Raw genomic sequence first — 26344 nt, forward strand, 5'->3', positions numbered from 1 at the left:
ATCATACATTTTGCCTATGCATTCAGTAAATCTTCAAGCATGAACATGATCATGATATATATATATATATATATATATATATATATATATATATATATATAAACTGTGAATTTGTTAATATATAGTGCTGGAGTAGATAGTTAATGTCCAGAAAACATTACCTGCATTTCATATTAAAACTGTCTTGAGGATAGGTAAAGAGACCTTCAGATCATATTCAATTGATGACTGATGCACAAGGAAATTTGGTTATCAGAAAAAAAAACAAGTTCACATTAATATTTGATATATCATGGTCATGCTTGAGGAAAATCTGAATGCATATTTAAAATTGTAATGTATGATGAAGATGTTCAATGGAATCTGTAAAAATATAGTGCTGGAGAAGACAGTTAATGTCCCGAGAACATTATCGGCATTACATATTAAAATTGTCTTGATTGAGGATAGGTAAAGAGACCTTCGGTTCGTATTCAACTGATGACTGATGCACAAAGGAAATTTGGATCTTAGACAAAAAAAAAAAAAAAACAAGAATCGTCAAGAAGGTTGTATTCATTACCAACTTGGTAAGCGACAAATTGCTCGGTAATAGATGAGATAAAGCTTGTCATGGTAGTGACCAAGAGAAGTTCCATCCAAGGGAAGAAAGCTGAGGAGCATGAACAAAGAAGGCAGGCATTCATGAGGCAATATAGGAACAAGTTTTCAGCCGCAGGAAATGCTGTGTTTCAGCTGACGTGATCAGCAGGGGAGTTCATTATGAAGCCACTCACCCCGCCTTCAGAACCCTTCTATCCATTCTTCTTACCAGTGATGGAGCAGTCTCACAATGCAGGTCCCCTGCAGATCACAGTGCAAGTAACATTGCAAAACTAACTGATCTATGGAGCTTTGGCCTAAATAATGGAGATCTTGACATGTAAAACCCCCACCAATTTGCAATAGGGCAAAGAAAGCAAGATATTGGAAAGTTGAGGAAGTTTAGTCATGGAAGAATGTGAGGTAATGAATTTCTTGATAGTTTAAAGCTTAGACAATGAAATGAGGGCAAAAAATTGTAGTTGTGAGATTCTGAAGTTTTGTGTTTGACTGTTTTGTTAAAGAGTTCCCTCGACAAAAGAAAAAAAAAGGGAGAAAAACACAGATGGATGGAGAAATGTGAAGTCTAATCTAAAACCATTTAGGACCACATGCAACAACTTAAACATAAGCACAACTTTAGTCCATTTCAACACATCAGTTGACAAACAAGACATGAATGAGGCAACAAACATGAATTTTCAGACAATGCAAGAAGTCACTCATTCTGATCCACTCATAGAATCTAATCTAAAACCATTTAGGATCAAATGCAACAACTTTAGTCCATTTCAACACATCAGATGACAAGACATGAATGAGTCAACAAACATGAATTTTAGACAATGCAAGAAGTCACTCATTCTGATCCAATCATAGAATCTAATCTAAAACCATTTAGGACCACATGCAACAACTTAAACATAAGCACAACTTTAGTCCATTTCAACACATCAGTTGACAAACAAGACATGAATGAGACAACAAACATGAAATTTCAGACAATGCAAGAAGTCACTCATTCTGATCCACTCAGAGAATCTAATCTAAAACCATTTAGGATCAAATGCAACAACTTTAGTCCATTTCAACACATCAGATGACAAGACATGAATGAGGCAACAAACATGAATTTCAGACAATGCAAGAAGTCACTCATTCTGATCCAATCATAGAATCTAATCTAAAACCATTTAGGACCACATGCAACAACTTAAACATATGCACAACTTTAGTCCATTTCAACACATCAGTTGACAAACAAGACATGAATGAGACAACAAACATGAAATTTCAGACAATGCAAGAAGTCACTCATTCTGATCCACTCAGAGAATCTAATCTAAAACCATTTAGGATCAAATGCAACAACTTTAGTCCATTTCAACACATCAGATGACAAGACATGAATGAGGCAACAAACATGAATTTCAGACAATGCAAGAAGTCACTCATTCTGATCCAATCATAGAATCTAATCTAAAACCATTTAGGACCACATGCAACAACTTAAACATATGCACAACTTTAGTCCATTTCAACACATCAGTTGACAAACAAGACATGAATGAGACAACAAACATGAAATTTCAGACAATGCAAGAAGTCACTCATTCTGATCCACTCAGAGAATCTAATCTAAAACCATTTAGGATCAAATGCAACAATTTCAGTCCATTTCAACACATCAGATGCCAAACAAGACATGAATGATGCAACAAACATGAATTTCAGACAATGCAAGAAGTCACTCATTCTGATCCAATCATAGAATCTAATCTAAAACCATTTAGGATCAAATGCAACAACTTAAACATATGCACAACTTTAGTCCATTTCAACACATCAGTTGACAAACAAGACATGAATGAGTCAACAAACATGAATTTCAGAGAATGCAAGAAGTCACTCATTCTGATCCAATCATAGAATTTAATCTAAAACCATTTAGGATCAAATGCAACAACTTAAACATATGCACAATTTCAGTCCATTTCAACACACCAAATCGTGCAAGTCTAACCTGGGCCGCATGACCCGGGCGATCTCGACGACGTCGTCGAGGGAAATGCTGCCATCGCGCTTGATGTTCTTGGTCTTCTTGCGGTCGCGCTGGGGTTCCTTGACGGCCTTGATGACGAGGGCGGCGGCGGCGGAGGGCACGACGGTGACCTTGGCTTGCCGGTTCTGCACCGTGAGCTTGACGGTCACGCGGAGCCCCTTCCACTCCCTTCTTGGGGGAGAGCCCCAGCAGCCCAATCTTTGGCGCCAAGGAGCTGGCCGCGCCGACCTCGCCGCAAGGCGACGGCGGGGAGGGAAGCGGCAGCGAAGAATAGCTCCGACGACGGAGAAGCCACGATTCAGGGTTTCCGAAAAGCGGGTTCGCGAGAGGGTTATAGATGTGTGAACCGGGCTGGTTATTTTGGGCCGAATAAGTCAATTGTATTGGTCCATATTGACTCGGCATTTGAACCCAAGTAGCGTGACAGAGTGAGAAATCACGTATGATGAGCACACATAGCCACAATCGATGAGTAGACAACTTAACTCATCACATTAAAATATTATCATGAATATTAGCATGCAACATAAATTCGTTCCCATATAAACATTTGTGCAACAAAACGAGAAATTCCCACAGCTTAACATTTTCTTGGCCACAGAAAAAACAAGATGATCAGCATCAAGTATGTGCCCAATTAGAACAAGAAAATTTAGAAGTTTATTTCAGCCCTAAATTAGTGCCCAAATGAACCACTTTGGACATAGTTTATTTCTTTTTGCATTACCATCAGATTATGTTAGGCGACGGATTTTTAGGTAACCGAACTTTCCAGCACCTGGTGATGAACCCTCAAAGATAATTGGAAGATAACCGGTTGCTCCTTTATACTTCTGCTGAATCTGAAACGTAACAACAAAACCAAGATTAAGGTGGCCGATGTCAAGAATCACTAAGAAACATCAAAGGTAATGAGAAAGGAATCGAAAACAAAAGGACACTCAATCAAGTAGGTCATTAGGTGTAGATAGAACATAATAATTCTTTTTGACATGAAACAAGTGAAGATAATTTTCCATGAGAAATCAATGACAGTCTAAAGCACCAGAATGTCATGACACTTGTTCACTGGCAACTTTTCTCGTGAAAAAATAATAATAACTCCAAATGCTAGAAAAGGATTTGCCCACCAAGGTATCTCAATCACGGATCAATAAATAAATAGATAAATAATGTTTCTGGAAACTGTAGAAAAAAATGTTCGTATACAATATATAAAAGATGTAAGTAGTTTTTTTTTTTCCATTCAAAAAGAAATGAAACCATAAAAGCATTTTAGAAAAGCTGGAACTCTGGAAACATCCATACGTTAGAAAGCATAAACTTTGTGCTTCAGTCTTGGAGCAATTGATTTGCTACAAGTCTTAGATTAAGAATCCATTCATTAGGTGGTACTTAGTCCAGGTGGAAGCAGGATTATGTCACTTGATTAGAGTATTTGAAAAAGCATCATTCTCCAAAGAAATTGAATATTCTTATTGCCAAACGCTCAAAGGTTTATTACCTCTAAAATTTCTTCGTTGCTCCGAATGCAGTTTCTCCCCATGACACATACGGAGCCACCTGAACCACCGCCAGTGATTTTTGCACCAAACAAACTTGTACTTACATCATGTGATGTTTTACGATGCTGCACTTCTTGCACTAACTTAACTAGTCTATCGGTCCCATTTGAGCCAAGTCCACAGTCACTGTAGCTATAATGACACTGCACAAACATAATGAGCAAGAACAGTTCAGTTAGCATGCAACACAAATTCATTTAGACCACAAAGATACCGGCTTTTACAATCACCATATGCAACTAAAGGGGTAAATAATACTATGAAAAAAGAACATACTTCGTACTTAAAGTTTTCGATCCATTTTCAGTCATAAAAGGTCTATAATTTTTTAAGGAACTTGAAAATAAAAGGGTGCTGAACCTAAGTTTACCTGATACATAAGTTCTCCAAGTGCAGAGAGTTGTTCATCTGTAGTTGCTGCAGTTAATAGTGCTTTAAAGGCCTAGATGAATACAAATATGAGGAAAACAAAATTTTTATCAGCTCAACCAATAAATATAGGTTTGTAAAATTCACATCAAGCAAGATAAAATGCAAATACAAACTTATTGACACAACATACGACCCAAGTAAAAAAAAATTCAAGGACATAACGATGAAGAGTTTAACATACATGTCAAATCGATGACTTCATAAACTTCTCCAATGATGAATACCCAACATACTCGATACTTACAAGTGACAGTAACCAAGGATTATAATTTCATACCATAGTGGAGTTTCGAGTATAGCTCGGTACGGTACGGTACTTTGTATGGTATAGAGTACCAAGGGTGTACCGCTCGATATATATATATATATATATATATACTGTCTACCGAAAAAAAAAACTGAAGAGAAAAACTCCTTTTTCTGCCTGCACAAAAGAGGGCGACAAGACGACGTCACCTCAGATGAGTAGGAGGCCACGTGGGGAGAAGAAACGTCGCCTCGATGACGCTCCATTTCTTCTCCCCGCAATGTCGCCGGGGCTTCTTCTCCCAGTGTAGATGAGGAGAAGTCGCCAACAGCGCCGAGGCCTTGTCACCTCAGATGATGAGGAGGCAACATCTCATTTGCAGGAAGGAGGGCGACAACGGATTAGGATCGTCGAGGGAGAGCGGCGTCGGATCTCCAGGTTCTCCCTTTTCTTCTCCCTCGACTAATACCACCCGATAACGGATGGTGATGATCAAAATCGATCGTCACCGATCGATTTAGAGTGGTAACAGGGCGGAAGCAGCTCCAACAGACGATATCGCCCGGTAGCGAGTAATCTGTGTATCGATCCGTCGGCGGACCGATACGCACTGCTTGTATTATTCAAAATTAAAATCCTTGCCAGTAATAAAATATGAAAACGAATTATGTATACAGAGAAAGATATTTGAAGAAAATATGGATTGATATAAAAATCAAATCTTCCTAATTACAATGATATGGTTTAAAAAATTCATTGTGTGTAATACAAGCTTATGCAACACCAGAACTATTTCCAACCATGGGTTCTCACCTAATAATAACCTATGTTATCATGTAAGTTTTAAGAGTTAGTAACCATGAAAGAGTAAAAGCAGGTATACTTTCATTTATGTGAAAAAATTAAAAAACTTCTATTTGAGTGACAAGTATCTACTACCATGTGTTACAACATACCAGTAACTATAGAGACGAAAAACTAGTCACACAAGTAATAGGAGTTTCGGAACACAAGTTTACTGATGAGATAACCAAATATATAAAGGTATGGCCCAACCTCAACACGGAAATTTTCATATATGGGATGTTTAGTAGGAGCCTTGACCGCATAGGTGCGCTTTGGGACAATCATTGTTACTGTATCATCATGGTCAGTATATGTCTTTAAGAAAGACTCTCCAGTTATGTCCGCTGGAATTTTCTTTGCATAAACAGCTTCATATCTGCAACAAACATACAAGATATGCATTCTTCAGACTTCAGATCAAAATAACTAGAAGACTAGATATCCTCCTCCAAGACAGGACAAACTTATTGCTCTTCAGAGGCAAAGGTTGAAGATAAGGGCATGTAACTATTCATCTCACCTGTGAGTTGATAGATTACACAAGTAGCATAATGAAGCTTCTTTCTTCAGTAGATCAAATCCATGCTCTTCAAACTCATCCGAATTTATTACATCACTTTGCTGAGAAGAATTTATGCCAGCCAAAGAGTGGGATAACAAAGCATCTGCTGCAGATTTGATTATCTTACGCCCCATAAAGGCTCCTATTCTCACAGATCCATAATCAGTGCCGCCAACACTGCAAGCACAAACACGGTTACATAATATTAATCAACAGAGACAATCATTAAACCTGGACTTCAGATGAAGATTTCTCATTCTCAATAGCAGGCACTTGTAGGACACAATTTTATCATGAAAAAAGTACTGAAATGAGTGTCAATAGTTTCTTTATATTAAAATTAATACTACACAATTAAATTTCAATAAAGAATAAACCAGACACCTGTGCCGAATTCCAGAATCAAGACCCCAAAATCGGATGTGAGTTGGAATTGTAACCAATTCCTTTACTTCTGCAGGCTGCATGAGAGTATTTAGTGACATACTAAAACACTTAGAACTGTAAAGTGTAAACTACAAGGTTTAAGGCCAAATTAAATATACAAACCTGGCAAACCATAGCAAGAAGTTTGTTAGCTTCACCGCAAGCAGATGTCATTTGGTCCATTACCCCACAAGGAGCTCCAACGATGTGATTCTCGACCTGCTTGGGACCAAGTGATTAGTAGTATAAGGGAAAATACATAAAAAATAATCATCGGAGAAGCTGTCTACACAACTATACCTTCTGACAAAGCAATGCAAGATCTCTTGGTTGAATATTCAGTCCTATATAAAAGAAACAAAGAACAAAAAGTTCTCATTAGTAATTTAATGAAACACAAATTATAACAAAGAAAGCTGAAGCTTGATTACAACTCCTTAGAAAGGGAGTCTCAGTACACAAGTACATAGCCAATACAGAATCTTGAGAGGATTAATGTACACAATCTGAAACTTGAAGGCAGGAAAGTTACTTCTGTGACTCAGAACCAGGTCTTCAGTTTGCAGACAGTAATTTAGTGTGGTGTCAAGACTCACCACAAAAAGGGCAACCCAGTGCATCAAGCTCTCATTCATATCGGTCCAGGGAGAATCAATACATGCAGCTTACAGGTTGTTCTTATAATTCAAATCCTCATCACTGAGGTCAAAAAAGATCGACCTAATCAACCTTAGAACACAAAATATATTTACAATATCCAACAATTTTATTAGTGTGAAGCGAGGATTTAAATGTCGGTCCATATAGGCCATCAGATTACATATGTACACTATGGTATACCACTCAAAATTTATATAAGAGAATGTTTAAAACTTTAATATATGACTATATTATTATTAAAACACAATTATATGCAGTGCTCTAAAATTAAGGTTCTAATAGATGAAACACATATCCCAACAACATAATAAATGGGCATTCGAAAATCCAACTTTAATTTGATAATTCTTCAACATCGTCCTTTCTGGTTCTTCCTTTATCTTATATTTCTTCATAATCTTACTGGCAACTTACAGTAAGGCAACAATCCCTGTGCTTGGAAATTCTCTAAAAAAATGGGTAGATAAATTGCTCAATGAAATAATCGAAAGCATTGTACATACCGTAATTGATGCAACAAGCTACAGCTTATTTAAATATTGCAAAACAAGAATAACTCATGCAGAAATTTTCCCACCATAATGCTCAAAGAGAAAAATTAATTGATACCACAATCTCAAATACACACCTAGTAAGGAAGCTACAACCTATTTTAGTTAATAAATTCAGCATGCATACACATTTATGAGCACTCGTCAAATATATGCTTAAATTTGCACTGTACATTGTTGAATATCTCAAGTAGAAGAAATTTAAATATTGCAAAACAAGAGTAACTCATGCAGAAATTTTCCCAGCATAATGCACAGAGGAAAATTAATTGATACCACAATTTCAAATACATACCTACTAAGGAAGCTACAACCTATTTTGGTTAATAACTTTAGCATACAAGCACATTTAGGAGCATTAGTTAAATATATCCTTAAATTTGCAATGTACATTGTTGAAGTTCTCAAGTAGCCATACACAATCATTCAAGTATAGAAAGAATGCAGGTAATAGCATGGCTCAATTTCAAGCAAAAATATAAAAAACTGTATCATGGCTAACTTTATGAAAAAGGCTAAACAGATTAGAAATAACAAACTTAGAGCCAAAAGGTTTAAACAATAAAGCAGACCATGGGCAGCAGCAATAGCAGACATGGTAGCCACTTCGACTGATGCAGAAGAAGAAACACCTTTGCCCTCTGGAACAGCTGAAGAGACCTGGGATTTTAGATAGAAATATCAGATAACAAACCTAAGGGAGAGACAAGGTTAGTGTCTTTACGACGAGTAAAGACATGTCTGGGCTAGTAAATTGTAAGAAAGAAAACTCAGATAAGCTTATTATTTTGAAGCCATTGAGTTCATATTCACACCCCAATTGCAGACAAGGTGCTTTGGAGGTTTGAGACGTGAGGTGGAGATCAAACTTCAAAGGGGCCGAGCAAAAAGACAAGGTGAGGCTCAGGATGCAAAGTGAATACTATGCCTAATGAGGGGGCACATCTTATACACACAGGGGCACCATCTCACCTACAAAGGCATCACTTTGCTTGCCAATATGCTGATTCAACTTCCAAGGTCTTCCTGCCAATGGTCAAGGTTGAGGTCCCTCTCAGGCTAACCATAAAAATGCACCCGAGATGCCCCCCTCAATCTAAGCATGAAAATACACTCGAGATGCCCCTCTCAGACAAAGCAAAAAATAAGTTCAAAATGCCTTTCTCAGGCTAAGCATGAAAATGCTCATGAACGCCCCTCTCAAGCTAAACATGAAAATGTGCCAGAGATGCCCCTCTCAGGCTCATTACAGGAGACATCTCTCGTCCGACCCCAGCACAGAAAGCATGCCCAATGAACCTATAAAGGTGGGGAATCCAATGCACGATGCACCTCTTGGCTAAGCCATGTCCTAAGTGAGAACTAGGGCACACCTCGACGCCCAAGGAACGGACTCGAGACGTACCTCACGAGGACAAATGATGGAGGAGAAATCCACCCCTATAGGCAAAAAAACATGTAATTTACGAAAATATTTATGCTTAAAGATCTAGAACTCTTGGTAAACATGATGTATCCTCTCACAATTAACTCAAATTTTTTACAGATCTATGCTAAACATGAAAATGATGAAGAATTTCCTAGTAAAAAATGATTGCTTTTAGAAGATCTAAGGCCATATACCTTATCAAACTATATTTCCACAATTTTTCCCAAACAATCAAGTTCTACTATATTTTCCAAATTTAATATTGGCATCCTAGTTTTTAAAAAGTTACGTCACATTCTCAACATCTTCAAATATTTATTACAATGAATTACGAAGCAGAACATGCTATTAATTTTTTTTTTACAAGACTTGATTATTTTCCACTTTGAAATTCAAAGGTTCAGCCCTTTTTATTTGGAGATAATTAAGTTGCTGGACAGAGCAACTACTTTAGAACAATAAGAAGTTAAAAAGCAAAAATGCAACAATTAACTAGCTGTCTTAATTCAGAGTTCTTACACTACATAGACATAAATGAAAAAATCTAAGTCCCAAAGCATCATAAGATACAAAAGCCACTAAGTTGCACTAGATAGACACTAGGAGATCAACCAAATTGCTAAACTATTATAAATTATAAAAACCAACACTAGACAAACAAGATATGCAGATAGAGACTGATGCAGATATGACAAAAAAGTTTATCCACATACATGGAGAGTTAAAAGTACAAAGGACATACACATAGTCAGTGACAGACATGTTCAGCACTGATAGATATTGTTGCATATTCATGCATACTTTCCCAAAAATAAGGTATGACTTATAAGCATATTCAATTGCTGCTTTAACTTTTGCCATACTCTCAAATCTCAATGACTATATAGAAGCACATACCCATAAGAAAATCTTTAGAAAACAGCTATACGAAAAAACTACAACAGGCAAGCAAATTAAGCTATACCAGGATGCTTATGCTTTCAGTAAAACGCACACCAAGCTCAGACATCAAAACAAGAATTGTTCCAGCAACATAGGCTGCCCACCTGAGAGAGATCACATATTAGTGAGGTGATAGATGACATTTATTGAATGAAATCATCTTAAAGGGAGAAGCTGACTCACTTTTGACATGGATCCTGTGCAAAATATTTATAGGCATTTTCATATGACAATGGTTGATCACCATCCATTAAATCCGGTAGGTCCATATCGAATGTTGGAGCACGGTTGCTCAACTCAGACCCAAATGATACCTACATATTATCGGAGACAGCATTGTTACCATTTACTCATTTGAAATTTTTCATAGATAAGGACATTGTTTGTGAAGTAGTCCTTTCTTCTGGGGATTCTTTATTGAAGAGAAGAATGCATTGTTTTACCAAACAGACATTTGTTGATTGAACTCATAAGATTCTTCATTAGACAAGCCAAATTGATTTTCACAATGTAAAGCACTGTTCTAAAATGTGGTCCTGCATATGACTTCCTCATATAGGATTGTGATGGTTTATTCTGTAGCAAGGCCACAATATGGGCCTTATACGACTACACTACGTACTAAGACTGCATATGCAGGATAGGTGGCCATTTATGTGGTTGGAAAAGTAGAACATACAGCCATACAAAGTAATGCAGACACAACGAAGAATATATTCTTTCCACCTATCATTGTCATTGTAACATAACAGCTTGATAATTTTGCAATGATCTCTTAGATTCTATCATTGGTTTAACTTATGTTATCCAAAATTAAGAACAAAAAGATAACATTACTTTACTTTCATAATTAATCGGATTTATATTAGTATAAGAATTAATATACCATATTCATTTGTGTGCTAAAAGGTTGGAAAAAGTTAAATGTAACAAAGAAAACCCATGTTACGAGAAAGTTGGTAAACATACAATTTGCAGCACAGGAATAGGTCCTTGTCCTTTGGCCCGCTGTCGTGCTTGAGCATGTTTCCAAAGCTTCTGCTTGTTAGGATGGTTCTTCTGAACAGCAACATGGCAGGCCTCTCTAATAGGCATCTATTATGCAAAGGATTTTCAAACATGTCAATTAAAGTGTTGGCCATGTTCATGGAGTAAGGCTAGCTTGACAAGCCTATAATGCAACAAGCTTCCTCACTGATTATATTTGTTCTACAGAAATTCTACTTATCGAAAATGAATTAGTTGAAATGCAACAGCATGACTAACATGGTTGAAGGAATTATGCAATACAAGAATGTGCTTAAGCAACAAAAACAACATAAATTCATCACAGCAAAGGTGGAACATGAAAGAAGCGCATGACTATAAACATTAAATTCATACACCATAAATCAGCTTATTTTCAAGAGATCAAATCAGGTCATCCAGGAAAAACAGATTAATAGTTTCATATAATCTAAGATGACTGACATGCAATATAGCTATAACTCGGCTGAAAAAAATTAACAGGTAGCCGAGTGCATGATACCTCTATCGATAAGGGTGCAGTGGATGCTTAATTAGTTAATAGTAAGCAACTTCATCCTGCATGCAAAGAGACCATATCCATGTATAATCTGCAATGGACAAGAAACTAGCTAACCTGCAAAACAAGGCTCCCTGAATAATCTGCAATTCCTCCCATAACATCCAATCTTCCGGGTGCTCTAGCCACATAAATTTCTTCCTGCAAGTAAATTAAAAAAAACCCTAACTGAAACAAGCAGCCAAACTAAGATTCCAATTATCATTTTGATTCAATTTGCTGATACGTAATCATAAGAAACCCGAGCATATAATAATTAACTGAAGGACTTTGGGATATAGTGCAACTTTAAATATGCATAGAGAGTTCTGAAGATTCAGATAAAATTTCATTTTTTTGGTAAAATTTCATTTTTTTGGCAGTTCCTAAGTTTCATCAAACATGCTTTCTTTCTTTCAGCATTGAAAATTGGATACCAGAAGTGATACAAATTTCAAGAAACTAGAATGATGTTGCCTAGAACTTAAATCGCTCCGGTTTGTGGGGCAAAAAATAGAAAGATAGACTGTTGCTAGTCAACCTCTGAAATCCAAAGTTTCAAAACTATCATAGATACACCTTTCAGATTATTTAGCAAAAGAAATGATACAGAACAGAATTGAAAATAACAGAAGAGATTGTAGAAATCCTTTCTATAATACTTACTCGGATTACTTAAGGGCAAAAAAAATACCAGACAGTGTATAAATAAAATGAAATAATATAGGCAAGCGAAACAACCTCCCAGTCAAAGAGTGCTGCTGCAGCAACTCGCTCTCGTATTTGGCGCTTCTCAGGACTCCTCGGTTCAGCTACAGAATCTAGTGCTGATAAGCTCCTCAGAAAAGCCATTGTATCAGGCAAATCGTGCAATTCTCCGTGAAGAATCTCAAAGCCCTCAAAGCATCTTCCAAAATGAAAAGGATTAGATTGACTATCTTTTGTAGAAAGCATAAGAATACTAATACATGAATAGAACTCACGATTCAACAAGCGAGGCTTTTCCATTCATCACAATATTTGTTAATGCCGGACGAAGGCCAACTTCATTTTCAGCCAGAGAATACCAATCAGGTACACCTAGATCTCTTCCTGGAGCTCTTTGTAGTTGATAACCAAGTACTATAGCATCACGCAGTCGCCTTGCTCCACTCAACTACATTTAGAACAGGAAAAAAAATTCAGCAGGAAGAAAGTTGAGAACTAAAACTAACAGAGGAAAATTTCCAGCAGAAGAAAGACTCGGCAGAAAAAACATAAATTCATAAGATAATCACGAATAATAAAGATGTTAAAAAAGCAATGTAATCAAATAAATTCTTCTATTTATCAAGCATAACCCATAAAAAACATGTCCCCATTGCTCAGTATACTATATTAAAAAGAATGTATATAAGAGCCATAATTAAAGCGATGGCTGGTGCTTCGGCGAACAGTGCTCCTTCCTCTTGTTCCCTTCCTCTAGAGACCACTCCACAGCCTCCCCCTCCCCCTCCCCCTCCTGGGGATCCCCTGGTCCCTACAAGGCCATCCTCAAGCAAATCAGCAAAACAGACTTGTGACATCTCACCCCCCAGTCAGCAAGGGCCCACCTGTGGCCCCATCAATCTCTTCCCATCCATCAAGCAGCAATGTGACAACAACACCACCATCTCCATGTCCCACTCCAAAGACTTCTTGTTATTGCCCTGCCTCCACTCTGAAACCTTCTGGTTCTGCTCCTCCTCCCGCTTCAAAACCTCTCCTCTCCTGGGCAGGTCTCCGTCAGCCTGAAGGCACTGCATCCTGGAAACCAAATGCTGACTTGGAGGAGGAGAGCCAGCACACACAAGCCAGTACAAAGTTTATCATGGACCTGCAAGATGATGAAGTTGAAGCAGCCGGCCAGCCATGAAGGTTGAGTCGCTATGGTAAAAATTGAATCCAATTTTACCCATTATTGTACTATCCATAATAGTGAGAAGAGAAGGCTTGGCTCCAAGTTGTTCAGGAATAGTGGCGTTGAGTTTCTCGCCCCATTGCCTTAGGATAAGTTAGTTCTATTTCTCGATGGGACCAGGAAGGCGACTTCTACCCGAGGAAGATCTGGCAACATAATCGTTGCACAGAAAAAGGACGAAAAGTGCACCTTGATAAGTAAGGATGACCAATCTTTACATTTCATTATACAGCTCTCCAGTAAAACTACTTGGCTTCTCTCTACCATCTATGCTAGTAATTTACTTTCCCATAGAAATACTCTGTGATCTTGACTTAGCAACTTGGAATTTCATGATATCCCCTGGATTCTATACGGAGATCTAAACTCTATTAGATGCCCCGAGGATAAGCTCAGTGGCTGCCCTTTTGTTTTCAAAGCTTTTGCTTTGGATTTGCAAAAACTTAATGACAATGCTAGTTTTGTGGATTTGGGTTTCTATGGTTCATGCTTTACGTAGTGTAACAATAGGTTTGGTTTGTCCTGGATTTCTGCTTGTTTAGACTATGTTCTTGTCAATAATTGCTGGCTATCTGACATTGTAACCAGAAAGCAATGCATCAATATGACATTGTAAGCACACTATTAATGAACACAAGGGATACTGAAATGGGGCAGCATAACTAATTCAAAACAGCAAGTAATTTAAAAGCATGTAGCAGAAAAGAAACATAGACATTTTTAAAGAAAATAAATTATCTAGAGACATGTACCTTGTCTGAAGCACACTTTTTTCCAATAGCAGTATCCTGCAGTATGTGGGCTGTTACCTGTAAACAAATTTAATATCAGATCCAAGCAAATGTAGAATGTGACAACAGAGTTAAATTAGATGAATAATGTAGAACAAAAGGCGTATGCACAAGTTAATATTAGTGTTTCTCATCTTAGTAACCTTAATGATCACCAAAGAGAGAACATAAAATAAGGGAATGATCAAATGACATGCTAAAAAGATCCATGTAAATTTTTTTCTTTTCTTTTCCTTTTTTGGAAAAGTTGGAACAATGTTGCCATTAAATCTACACAAAAATCAAATACAATACATTGCCACCAAGAGATTTTTAGTACATTCATAGACCACTTTACATGCAATTGCCGACTACAGAAATTCCTTAAAATGACCAGGGAGGATGCTACAATGTTGCAACCACTATAATTCCAGATTGAAAAGATAAATAGTACCTCGCCACCATTAGTCCCTCCCTCATAGCATGGTTTAAGAGTGAGTGCACGCTCAAGATATGGAGCCCAGTGTCCAGTGAGCAAATCCCTCCTAATCATCTCAACCCCACCTTGGTAATACTATTTAAAATTAAAACATTTAATCAACAATAAGATCTGTACTTGTAACTGAATACACATAACAACTTTTCAGAATAACAAAGATGAGGAACTTGTACAACCTCAAGCATATTGCGTAGAAATGGTTCTTCATTAAAATAATCTCTGCGCACAAAGACAAAGGGCAACTTGTATGCCAAAGCTTCACTAAACGTGCCATACCCGATTTTTCCTGCAATAATAGACTAGAGAAACATGAAAATCATGCGCATAGATGAGTATATCAGGCAAAAAAATCCAACTTTATATTAGACATTAAAAATACCAAGCATGCAGTCAGAAGCTGCAATTATATCAGGCGTGTACATATCTTTTGCAAGCTTTATGAAGTTTGGAGGAAGCTCTTGATTGTCTGATGCACCACAGACCTACATTAAAAACAAGCATATCAGAATTAACAAATAGAACCTTAGATAAAATATATGTAATGACATGAAAATAAAAACAAGGCTCTATATATTTTGATAAAACAATACCAGACATAACCAACCAGCTGGTAGCCACTCTTGCTTTAGATTCCATCCTGCTGGCTGCAAGAAGGATAAGAGCCATTATAGTGACAAATCTACTGGAAGCATTCAAAAAGAACAAACAAATATTTACATGGTCTCAAATTGCATTTCAGTAATAATCAGTCAAGAAGAAGAAGTTCACAAATTGCTCTGTCAGCATAGCTTTGCAAAAGCCAACATGTACTGTCATAATGTCAATCAACATAAGACAATGCTAAACCCTCCTGTTCAGAATCAGGAGTGTGTGTGCATTTCGATAAGCTCCTCCTGGGGGATCTTTTTTTTCTTTTTTTTCTAATCAAAATTTTGACCACAATGCTAAACCCTTTAGGATGACAGTGTCTGGGGACTCACGTTAAGAGTGAAGAATATCTACAAGTCTTGGTTAACACAGACGCACATACACTGCATGCATATACAAAAGATTTGAGGGAAATACAGGAGTTGAACAAGGGATGAGTTTCAATTATTCTAGTTTCCCTAAATGATTATATTAATGGGTCTATTTTCCTAAAAAGGAGAACAATCAGTTTTATCAAAACTGCTTGTTATTCATCAAGATGGTGTTGGACTATGCTTTTTAATTCCTTATAGCAGAGTAAGTGTCATACACAAAACTGCAGCTCACTGATTTTCTACAAATTATATTTGTTGTGTGAGGTTGTCTTCGAGCCATGCATCCTGTACACGTTCACCCTTCCTTTCTTTGTTCCCCTATTTGGTGCAAAAATTCTACTATATTTCTCTCTCTCAGATTTCAGTTAATACATCCTGTTTCAAACATACAAGCTAGGTCGAATGATTCAACAAATGATTTAACAAAATCATAAAACCAGCAATAATTTAATCCTTTCACCAATTACCACCACTTTATCGAAATGGAATTACCACAGGAAGAAATGTTGACATGAACCTTGAAATAGTTATATCAAGGAATTGATGTCTTGACTTGCTTTGTTAAAGTGCATTGAGAATAATACTGATATTGTCACAACAGCATGGATTTAAATATCTATCATACCGCCCACACCGAGCAGTACGTACTAGTCCACTAGCATATCGGTACGCGGACCGCTCACAACCGAACGGTACGCTTGATATAGCACCGTATCAGACGATATGAGATTGTATTGGGCGGTAACGATCGAAATTTCGACCGTTACGCCTGTTACAAGTCGGTAACGATCAATTTCTACCATTACCAACCTTTAATAGAAGTCCAACGGTCAATTTGATCATTGGAGCCATTTCTCATGGATTTTTAAACCCATCCTCCCTCTATTTCATTCAATTTCACTCTCACACTTTCTTAAACTATCTCAAACTCATTTTTTTCTTACATTGTCTTTCTTATTATCACATTTACACTCCTAAACTCTATGAAACAATGATTTGTGAATTAGATCGAGGCTAATTTAGAAAGATTAAGAGGAAAAACTTTTTAATCACGAGGTATGTATTCTCCTTTTTTTAATTAGAGAGTAAGTTCTGTAATATTATGATTAGTATATTTAATATAGATTTATTTGAAATTAGAGGTCAAATATTTATATTTCATGCATATTAAATATTGGAAGATATTTAAGATGATAAAAGAGGTTTACTTATGTTTTATTAAAGTTTATGTTGTAAATAAATAATCAAATAATTCAAATAATTTTTCTCTAAATAATTCAATATTAACAAAAGGACGATCCGTAATGGACCGAAATTACGAATCTTGCACAAGGTTATTCCTCAAAACCTGAAATAGATGTGACAATATTCTTACCTAATTTATATTGGTTTTGCTAAATCTATACTAAATGTATATTTATTTCTAACTTAAAAACCGTATCATAACCCTTTTTTTTCTAATTTTTCAAATATTTTTAGAGAGTTTTATAATTAAATTAAGCATACCACTTGGTATGCCCTAGCATACCGCTCGGTACGCCATGCCATACCGTATCGAGCAAAGCTCAATGCAGCGATACAGTACGAAATTTCAATCTTTGCAAAAAAAATAGAAAACATTTTAGTTGATAATCAATTTGAAGATTTTATATGGTCGAGTGAAAATTGAGGAAAGATAAAAGCGGGACATGACCAAACTAACGTAACTCTTGCCAACCACTAAATGTCCTACAGGATTTTTCATTTGAAAAATATAAGGTATTTTCCAAATTTTTTTAAAAAGAAGCACCATGTAACAGCCCTCCAATTTTAAGGGGAAAAATGGAAAATTTAGTTAAAAAATTTTGATTGCTGTACCTGTCCTCCAAAATTGAAGATAACAACTTTCACATCATTTCCAATTCCCAATTCCTCCCTAACCTGATACAACAAAAATGTCAAAGGAATCAGCATAAGCAACTGATAACAAAAATCATTATCCTCTTTTATCAATACTGCACCTCAAAGCGAGATTTGTGCAACCTTCTCACAACTAGAGGAACATCAATAACATCACGGAAAGCCGGCACTGTAGGTAAAAGAGAGCTTCCACATCAATGTGATAAACAAGCCAGTCAAAACAAATCATGCATAGGAAATGTCAATTCATACTAGGGCAATATCCAGGAAGCCGGAGTAAGAATTCACAGTGGGAGTAATCTTCGGCAATCTGCAACAGATTTTTAACATATACATTCACAATGTTGAAAATTTAAAATAGCAAGATAAGATAAAACAAAAGAACACCAACAATTTGACATGAGAAAAGAAACACAAAAAATGAAATAGATAGGAAATCACATATGTTCCTGTAAAATCTAGAAGTGAAGAAACATAAACGACTCAGTAATTTTCATAACAAGTTAAATGAACCATAAAATACTAGTAATTCTAGTTAAAGAAATGCTTCAAGAGAAAAATAAATTCAATATAAAAAGGTAATTTCAGTTAGTATTGCAGATACAGAGACGCAGAAGTTTCCTTGGAATAAAGAAAGACCACATGCAATAGAGATTTAAATTGAAGAGTCTCCTAATACACTGACTGACATGATTATATAAAAATAAAATGGCAGTACATACAGGAAGGTTTCTGATACCCCTATATATTCAATTAGTAAGCAACCAAGAAATATATCCACCGATCTTAAAAAACAAGAAAGAGTACAACCACGAAAATTTAAACAACACAAGATTTGAAAAACAAAAAAATCCAATAGTAAGTAAATAATGTCAAACTTTCCAAATTGTCACAGACAGCTCTACTAATCTCAAAATTGTTGAAGAACACAACAGTGAACAAGGACCTGCCAAACGATTGACCGATGATGATGCCCTGCTTCCATCACATACTCTGCATATATAAAATCCCAACTGCAAAATAAAATAACATAATAATTAAAGACAATAGAACATTAAAGCTAAGGAACACCGACTTCTGGATTACTTATATGATGAAAAATAGGAAAAAATAATGGCAACAGCTTTTATCTACTTTATGCAATGAAAAAGTTGAGCTTTTGGCTTCTGGATTAGAGTATTTTTCCCGATCCATGGTCTTTGTTCCATTCTCTACCAACATGCCTACTTTTATTACAGAATACCATTAACCAAGTAATTGAATTGTAAGAATCTATATATATATATATATATATATATATATATATATATATATATATATATATATATTCTGTTGATGCAGAAACCTTAGTACTAACAACTAAGTAATTGTTGTCATATTTATTTGGATATAGCTATGTGATTCAAGTATAAATTATTAGAAACCTGAAATTAGTGACACAAACAGAACGAATCCCAGCATCAGCTGCCGCTCGGCATGCCACAGGAACGACATCTGAGACCTGTGTTGAGTAACAATCACAACAAGAAAATCATGGACACAAAAGAATTCCTCCAATGATAAAATTTTCAGTGAAATATCGGTTCACTGCAGAAAGAAGCAAAAAGCATCCAACTATCATGTGAAAAAGAAAACTTGGAGTACCACTAGATCAGCTTTGATAGAATTCAGCCATTCCACTTCAGTTGCCAAAATGGAGGTTCGAGGTACCACAGCTGTCTGATGATACTGCCAGATAATAAAAGAAAAGAAACAACAGAAAAGAATGTACTGAATCAGATATCCAATTGTTGGATAAAACAAGAAGTACATTACCCAGAAAGTGACTAAGAATTCCCGCATACCTTTTCCAAGGAGGCAAGACGATCGACTGTCAAAGCATCAGCTTGCACAGCACCACAGTCCAACAAAACCTGCATGTCCACAACTTCCATCAGAACCTTGGTGAAAAATTTCGCCCAAAACTTTTTCAGTATCTAAAACGACCTTGCGTATATGGAGGTTCGGAGACTGTATCTCGGTGGTGAACACAAACTCTGGAGCACCTGTTACCACATGAACATCGTGGTCAGCAGCAATGAGATGCCGCACAACCTGCAAGACAAGATTTTCTCTTTTAGACATACATGGCCAAGACCCGGAGAAGAAACCTTCACAAGCAATCTTCGAGGCAGAACCCACCGAGATTTGTGGGGACCCAAGATTGTATAAATAATCTATAATCGCACCAAGTTACCAAACTACCCTCTCATTGGATTTACTTGTATTGGATTTAATCGAGAAGCTGGACTGCCTACCATTTCGATTGGAGAGCCAATCTTTTAGGCTGTATTATGAATCTTGACCGCTTACTATCGACGGAAATACAATTAGAAATCTCACTTTTTAGCCTATTATACTAAGCGAGCTATGTAAGAATCTACAACAATTCGGAATAAAGGCGAGAGAGGAAGAAGAAGCAGCCGATCGTCGCACCTCGACAACTCGGGTGGCGTGACCGAACCCATGGCCGGTCACGTAATACGCGAAGACAAGGTGCTCAAGCGAAGCAGAGACCCCGCCATCTCCATCCCCGATCCTCATACCAGAACAAACACGACTAAACCCTAGAATTCTCCGATCAAAACCCTATAACGAGAAACGGGACACAGGATGGGCTTCGGGCGCTCTGCCGCTTCCCCAAGCTCCTTGGGGTGGCCTAGGCAACCGCGAAGAGCCAACAAGAACTGCACCGTCATGTTCGTCATCCTGATCGATGCCTTTACGTCACGGCACGAGCATCGAGGCGTCGCCGTCGGTTCCGGATTCGTGCAGATGGGACCACGGACCAAAAACCCGGAGGCAAAAGGGTTTAAAGCACTCGTGCGAATACGGCAGCGAAGGAAAGGAAACGGAGGCTTACGTCGACGACGCGGGTGGCGTGGCCGAAGCCATGGCCGGTGATGTAGTAGGCGAAGACGAGGCGGCCGCGGTGGCCATTGCCGATGCTTGGATTCTTCCCGAGCGCCATCGCTTGCAGCGGCAAGATAGCTGAACGGCGGAAGGAAGGGCAGGAGGCGCAAGTCGCTTTAACCGAAGGGCTATATATGTATCGCTCTCTGCTCCGCAAGAGATAGAGATAGAGACAGAAGCTTGGGATTTTGCGAGGATAACACGGCAAAAGAATCTACAACAATCGCGTACAGTAAAATGGATACGATACACGACTTGTGTCCTCTTAAAATTGCTTTGTGATTAGGTTTTTCCGACGCGTCCATCCTGTAAATACATGAAAGTCGATAATAGAAGGATAAGTCCGTACACTCTTCCATCGAAAATTAATCATGATTAAATCAAATAAATTTTTTTTTTATAGGATCCATGAAAAAAAAATATTATTTTGTTATTCGAGGTTTTAATATATCATTTGTTGAAAATGACTGGAGATTATAATAAAAAATAAAGGATAAGATAAACGTTACAAAAGCATTCCAATTCAATTGGGTTGTCCATTTTCCGCAGTGATGATGGACACGTGGATACAGCATGAATAGGAGGTGTAGTGGTGTGGTTGGGCTTGCTTCGTTCGCCTAACCTATACCATATTTCGGCGTCCAATTCGGATGGATAAGTGTGAAGCTCTAATTATTTAATTATTTAAAACTAGTTAAATGTTCTTCGACCATGAGCAATATAAAGATAATATCCTTAACTTGATACACTACCATTTAGGTGATTCGCTTGCAAAAAGTTAAAAGATTCACAATTTTATCCGACTAAAATATTGATATGCTGATGGTGTACATACACTTGCAAATGTTAACGAATGAAACATTGATATCTAATACTAATTATCACCGGTTATATCTTCCCACATCACTAATACTAATTATTTAATCTCTTCAAGTTTTATTATTAAATCTTTTCATCTTTTTTATGAGAACTATTCACAAAATGTGAGACATTTTGCACTGACCTATAAAGAAGATTATGGGCAATAGCTTGGTAGATCAAAATTAGTAAGCATATACAGTTAATTTGTAAGCATATACGTTTGCTCAAGTAATGTACCAGATTGAGCTGCTACTCAAAAGAAATCAAAACAGAATGACGATTTTCTGCATTCGACAAGACATGGTAGGAATGCAATCAAAAGGAAAATGATCGACTGCTCTCTTCCTTCAAACTGTTACGACATCAGACGACTGGGCGTGTGACGAAGGAACTTGGGAGCCAGACAGTGCTGCTGCCACTGCTGGATCACATCAACGTCGATTCCACTAACCGTTTGTTCTCTGTTTTCTTCGACTGCCATGGGTGCTGCTCCAGCTTCTTCAGCTTCCATTGGCTCCTGCGACGACTGGCTCCCGGATTGCGAGCCAGCGTACTCATAAGCATGGACGGTAGCCTGGGGCGGCACCCAGGGAACCAGAGCTAAGCAGTTATTGGACACTGGTATTTTGTCATCCATCTTAGCCATAGTTTGATCCTGCAGCTTGAAGACATGATCTGAAAAAAACAAACATGAAAATGCTACAACCAACATTTATTTGTTGTGAATAATGTGTTACATTCAATGCTGAAGATTCGATTTGAAAAGCATCGAAGAGAATTTCTGTTTCAACTGAGGTACTGAATAAAATATCAGAAAAGACAATAAAGGTTTCTACACAGTATTGACATGATGAGAACAGAGCAGATGGCAACTCAACTTGATAAAGTGTCTGATAGCACATCATCAGTAAGAAAAAAATATTGTCATAAGAGTTCTCCAAGAGTAATCTACGCTACACCAAAGTAAGAGACCAAATTAAATATAAGATATCCTACTCTTATATAGAGCCAAGAAATTGAACATCAACAAATTAAGGTTTTCAGAAGTACATACTTTTGATACCACGGATCAAATCCGAGCTCACTCTAAAAGAAACATTTGGTCCAACAGGTGACAAAAATGGTGTGGCCTCGGCGGAATCATAAACAAAAGCTCCCTTCTCATTTGGCAGGCATGCAGCTATACTATGAACTGTTACAGGTCTGATATCTGGCATCCCATAGGTGCTTGTGCTAATTTGTTCTATTGGCAGCTGTTGTTTAAATCTTGTCATAGCTGTTGCCTCATTCTCTTCTATCATAGGAAGCATATCGGCATCCTACAAACCCAGGACACAAACATCACAAAAAAGAAAAAAGGGCCTTGAAAAAAAAATCAGCAGCTAACACAAGACCTAGAGGAAAAGGGGAAGGGAAAAGAAAAAGAAAAAAAAAAGAAAGAAACCCAACAATAAAATGAATGCTTATGACAAGGGCGACAACTGTTAAAAAACACCAGATCCTAGAAAACCTGATTCGATATCTGCTTTTGGTCAATGGATACCAATTTGTATATGACATTAAAAGGATGCTAAATTACCATATGCTCAGATACGTATACGAACTATATGTATGAAGGGGATGAATCATCAACAATAATTAATGAACAAAAACAAAACTTCTATGATATTTATTCAACAAGAATACTCTAAAGCAACTTTGAAAATAGACTGTGGAAAGAGAAAAAGTATACTCTACTTACAAAAATGAATCAAATAACATGCTCTATAATGTCACTACGAATTACTTTAACGCTTGAGATATATAAATATTAGGGTATCAAGATATCGATACAGATTACTATATGAAACCATATTATCCTCCGGATGGATAGGAAAATGGATTCCGTATCCAACCCAATTTCGTCCCCATCTATGATATTAATTCTTCTCTTTGGGCAAAAGGAAGGTACTCCAAGTCATACAATGTCATATCAGCAATACGAATAGTATAACTATCGGACACCCAGAAGAACGGTTACATCATCGATTAGTAGAGTCTCATATGAAAGAATACTGGGAGGCTACGGATCCTGATAGCTGTTAATAATTCACAACTCTATGACTTACGCGATCAAGCATTCAATCCAGTGAACCAAAAACCTAACTTTCAGAACGGGTCGCCGAAACTAATGCTAACCGGAGAGTAGATGTACACCACAGAAAGGTCTTCTTTTCGAATAGAATCAGAATCCAACAAGAAGTGCGTCTTACCAATCTCCTGATCTTCGTAGCCGGAGACGACAGCGAAAAGTACGAGAAATCGTCGTAAACCTCTTCAGGCTCTTTCCTCTTCGCCCTCCCCGTCGAGAAACCAGCCATCTCTGGCGAATCCCCACAACCCGACTCGAAAGATCACCAAAAAGCGAACGGAACCCTCGAACAAAATCGCACGGTTGCAAGGGTTTCGACCTCCTCAGGCTTTTCCCCTTTGCTCCTCTCCTATTGCGTGAGAGCTTCGTTGCCGAGAGGACGACACTAATTCCCTCGCTGCGGAACTCTCTAGAACATCATCGAAATAAACCGAACTTTCTTTTCAGTTTATTATTGTTATTTCTCTATATTCTATCTTCTTTAACCGTTCGCAGAAAATACCATTAAAGTTACTGTAATACCCTTTCATCACAGCAACAACACTGTCGTAATTTTCATCAGGGATAAAAAGCTTGACGTCTCAACCGTCCGATTAGTTCTGATCCCTCCGAGCTTACTTTATTTATAATAATGAATCACTAATTTTATTTAGCATAAATTGATTATGTTGAAATGTGGTTGTACTCAATGAACCACATGACCTGACCAACCATTTTGTGGTTAGCTATTCTATTTTATTTTATAAGTAGAAACCCTTTTGGAATGAAAAGCTTGAGCTTTTTCTTGATTCAAGATTAAAAATATTTTTATTTTTTATGTAAATACTAATATAGTTTCCTCCCTAAGATCAAGCATCAAAGGAAATCAATATGTTAGATATTCTACATAATCTAATACTAAAATAGAAACAAATCATATTTTTTTATTATATCTATTGATATGATTATATGATCAAAATCACTTTCCTGCATAATAATTCTATAGAAGGATACTATTGTGTCGAGCAAGCAAGCATCACTCATTTCAAACATGGTGATATCAATGATTTTAGAAAGGGTACTAGGAAGCATCATTAATTTTAGATATGTCCAAATTATGATACAACATTTATTTTGAATATGGTTATATGAAGCTATAAATCATCATTCATTTTGAACATAGTGATATCGCTCTAAAATATTCTGGATATGATCATGTCAGGATAACCAATGTCATTAACTTTTTTATTTTAGATGTGATCATATCGTTCTCGTTTAGGGGAGATTGTATATTTCCTAATATTCATATCCTAGTTCGTCGATGAGCTCTCACAACCTTTAGTAGTGATCCATATGATAGATAAAGCGATGAATATGTGTGACTCTCTAGGCCTATTATCGAATTGGCTGTGAGTTTCGCTTGTCAACGTTCATTTTGACTCAGTGAATTATTATCTCCATAATAATTCATTCAACTCACTAATAATTCTTCCGTCGAGGCCATCGGCATTCACTAACGATATTCTTTCCACCAACTATCCTTATAACTCTTTCTACTTTTTACAAGCTCATGAGAGAACTTTCATACCCCTCTTTTACAAGTTTTTCCTCACACACCTCCCTTAGGACTATCACTAAACTCTAGGAAGAGGAACTCTATACTTTAAGATATTACAATCTTAGAATTATAGAGTTTTTGTTCTACTTTCGTGCATTACCTAAGTAGGAATTTGTGGGATATTTATATACTTCAAATGACTTCAAAAATTAGAGTCAAAATTCAAATCCTTATATTTTCAGAGTACTAACGGTACCATCGCTAGTACTAGGCGGTACCACCGCCTAACATAGTGACATTGGATGGTACCATCGTCTAGTCTGGGCAGTATCACCGCCTGACCTGATTATAAGTCATTGGATGGGTCAAACAATAGGTCCAATTCAATCTTGATTTAGGCCCAATTGGCCCATAATCAAGTTGGCATGATTATACCTAAAACTAACTCAATTAGACCTAACTAACTCGATCCAGATACACACAATTACAAGTATGAATCTTATGTTGTCCGACATATCATTGGTTCGTCCAACGCTTCGTCCGATCCTTCGGCGCATCGTCCTCTCTTTCGACGTATTGCCCAATCGACATGTTGACTCTTGTAACTTTCGATCTTCTTGGTGCAATGTCTGATCCTTCGACCCGATGCCCAAACTCATGGCACGAAGTCCTTTCGACCTAATCTAATATGTTTTACTCCGGCCCAACATCTAATTCTTCCTACTTTAATTGAATTGTCTTTCCTTCATCGAGGTTGGTCTTGCGTCACTCAAATGCATATTACATCATAATCTCATCAATTGATTTTATCATCAAAATATGAGATTCAATAGGGTGAAGTTGCCCAATATTATCATTTCGTTAGG

At 37.1% G+C, this 26344-nt stretch overlaps 2 protein-coding genes across 4 annotated transcripts; both read right to left on the reverse strand.

The window, feature by feature from the left end:
* Positions 1 to 3117: 3117 nt before the first annotated feature.
* Positions 3118 to 21133, reverse strand: LOC103969041 (L-arabinokinase). Of its 2 annotated transcripts, none has more exons than XM_009382451.3 (29): positions 20900 to 21133; positions 19984 to 20091; positions 19842 to 19910; positions 19642 to 19725; positions 19422 to 19498; positions 18944 to 19010; positions 18250 to 18307; positions 18099 to 18166; positions 17956 to 18018; positions 15667 to 15720; positions 15456 to 15558; positions 15253 to 15362; positions 15032 to 15151; positions 14560 to 14616; positions 12852 to 13024; positions 12610 to 12775; positions 11947 to 12030; positions 11274 to 11399; positions 10488 to 10618; positions 10327 to 10408; positions 8506 to 8593; positions 7023 to 7066; positions 6846 to 6941; positions 6681 to 6757; positions 6255 to 6473; positions 5945 to 6110; positions 4580 to 4651; positions 4149 to 4352; positions 3118 to 3486 (listed from the first exon to the last, which is right to left on the reverse strand). In XM_009382451.3, the coding sequence occupies exons 1-29, from the start codon at positions 21005 to 21007 to the stop codon at positions 3379 to 3381; spliced, it is 2982 nt and encodes a 993-aa protein (XP_009380726.2). In that variant the 5' UTR covers positions 21008 to 21133; the 3' UTR covers positions 3118 to 3378. The 2 variants fall into 2 exon arrangements, with proteins under 2 accessions (XP_009380726.2, XP_018674458.2); XM_018818913.2 differs by lacking the exon at positions 20900 to 21133 and adding an exon at positions 20473 to 20694 and having other exon boundaries at positions 3204 to 3486.
* Positions 21134 to 21982: 849 nt separating this feature from the next.
* Positions 21983 to 24356, reverse strand: LOC103969864 (uncharacterized). 2 transcript variants are annotated; one of them, XR_010480803.1, is made up of 4 exons: positions 24063 to 24356; positions 22865 to 23129; positions 22689 to 22758; positions 21983 to 22485 (listed from the first exon to the last, which is right to left on the reverse strand). XR_010480803.1 is itself a non-coding variant. In XM_009383503.3 (3 exons), exons 1-3 carry the CDS (start codon positions 24168 to 24170, stop codon positions 22166 to 22168), a joined length of 693 nt encoding a protein of 230 aa, XP_009381778.2. In that variant the 5' UTR covers positions 24171 to 24355; the 3' UTR covers positions 21983 to 22165. The 2 variants fall into 2 exon arrangements, 1 of the variants encoding a protein (XP_009381778.2); XM_009383503.3 differs by lacking the exon at positions 22689 to 22758 and having other exon boundaries at positions 24063 to 24355.
* Positions 24357 to 26344: the final 1988 nt, after the last annotated feature.

This window comes from Musa acuminata, chromosome BXJ1-10 (genome assembly GCF_036884655.1).
Source record: "Musa acuminata AAA Group cultivar baxijiao chromosome BXJ1-10, Cavendish_Baxijiao_AAA, whole genome shotgun sequence".
Classification (NCBI taxonomy): domain Eukaryota; kingdom Viridiplantae; phylum Streptophyta; class Magnoliopsida; order Zingiberales; family Musaceae; genus Musa; species Musa acuminata.

Coding starts and splice junctions, on each gene's coding strand:
- LOC103969041 (XM_009382451.3), bottom strand. CDS start 21,007: ATGGCGCTCGGGAAGAATCCAAGCATCGGCAATGGCCACCGCGGCCGC. Junction 12,776..12,851: donor AAAGCCTCGCTTGTTGAATC/GTGAGTTCTATT, acceptor TCATTTTGGAAG/ATGCTTTGAGGGCTTTGAGA. Junction 6,758..6,845: donor TTCTTGCTATGGTTTGCCAG/GTTTGTATATTT, acceptor ACTCTCATGCAG/CCTGCAGAAGTAAAGGAATT.
- LOC103969864 (XM_009383503.3), bottom strand. CDS start 24,170: ATGGCTGGTTTCTCGACGGGGAGGGCGAAGAGGAAAGAGCCTGAAGAG. Junction 23,130..24,062: donor CTACGAAGATCAGGAGATTG/GTAAGACGCACT, acceptor CTGGGTTTGTAG/GATGCCGATATGCTTCCTAT. Junction 22,486..22,864: donor TTTGATCCGTGGTATCAAAA/GTATGTACTTCT, acceptor TGTTTTTTTCAG/ATCATGTCTTCAAGCTGCAG.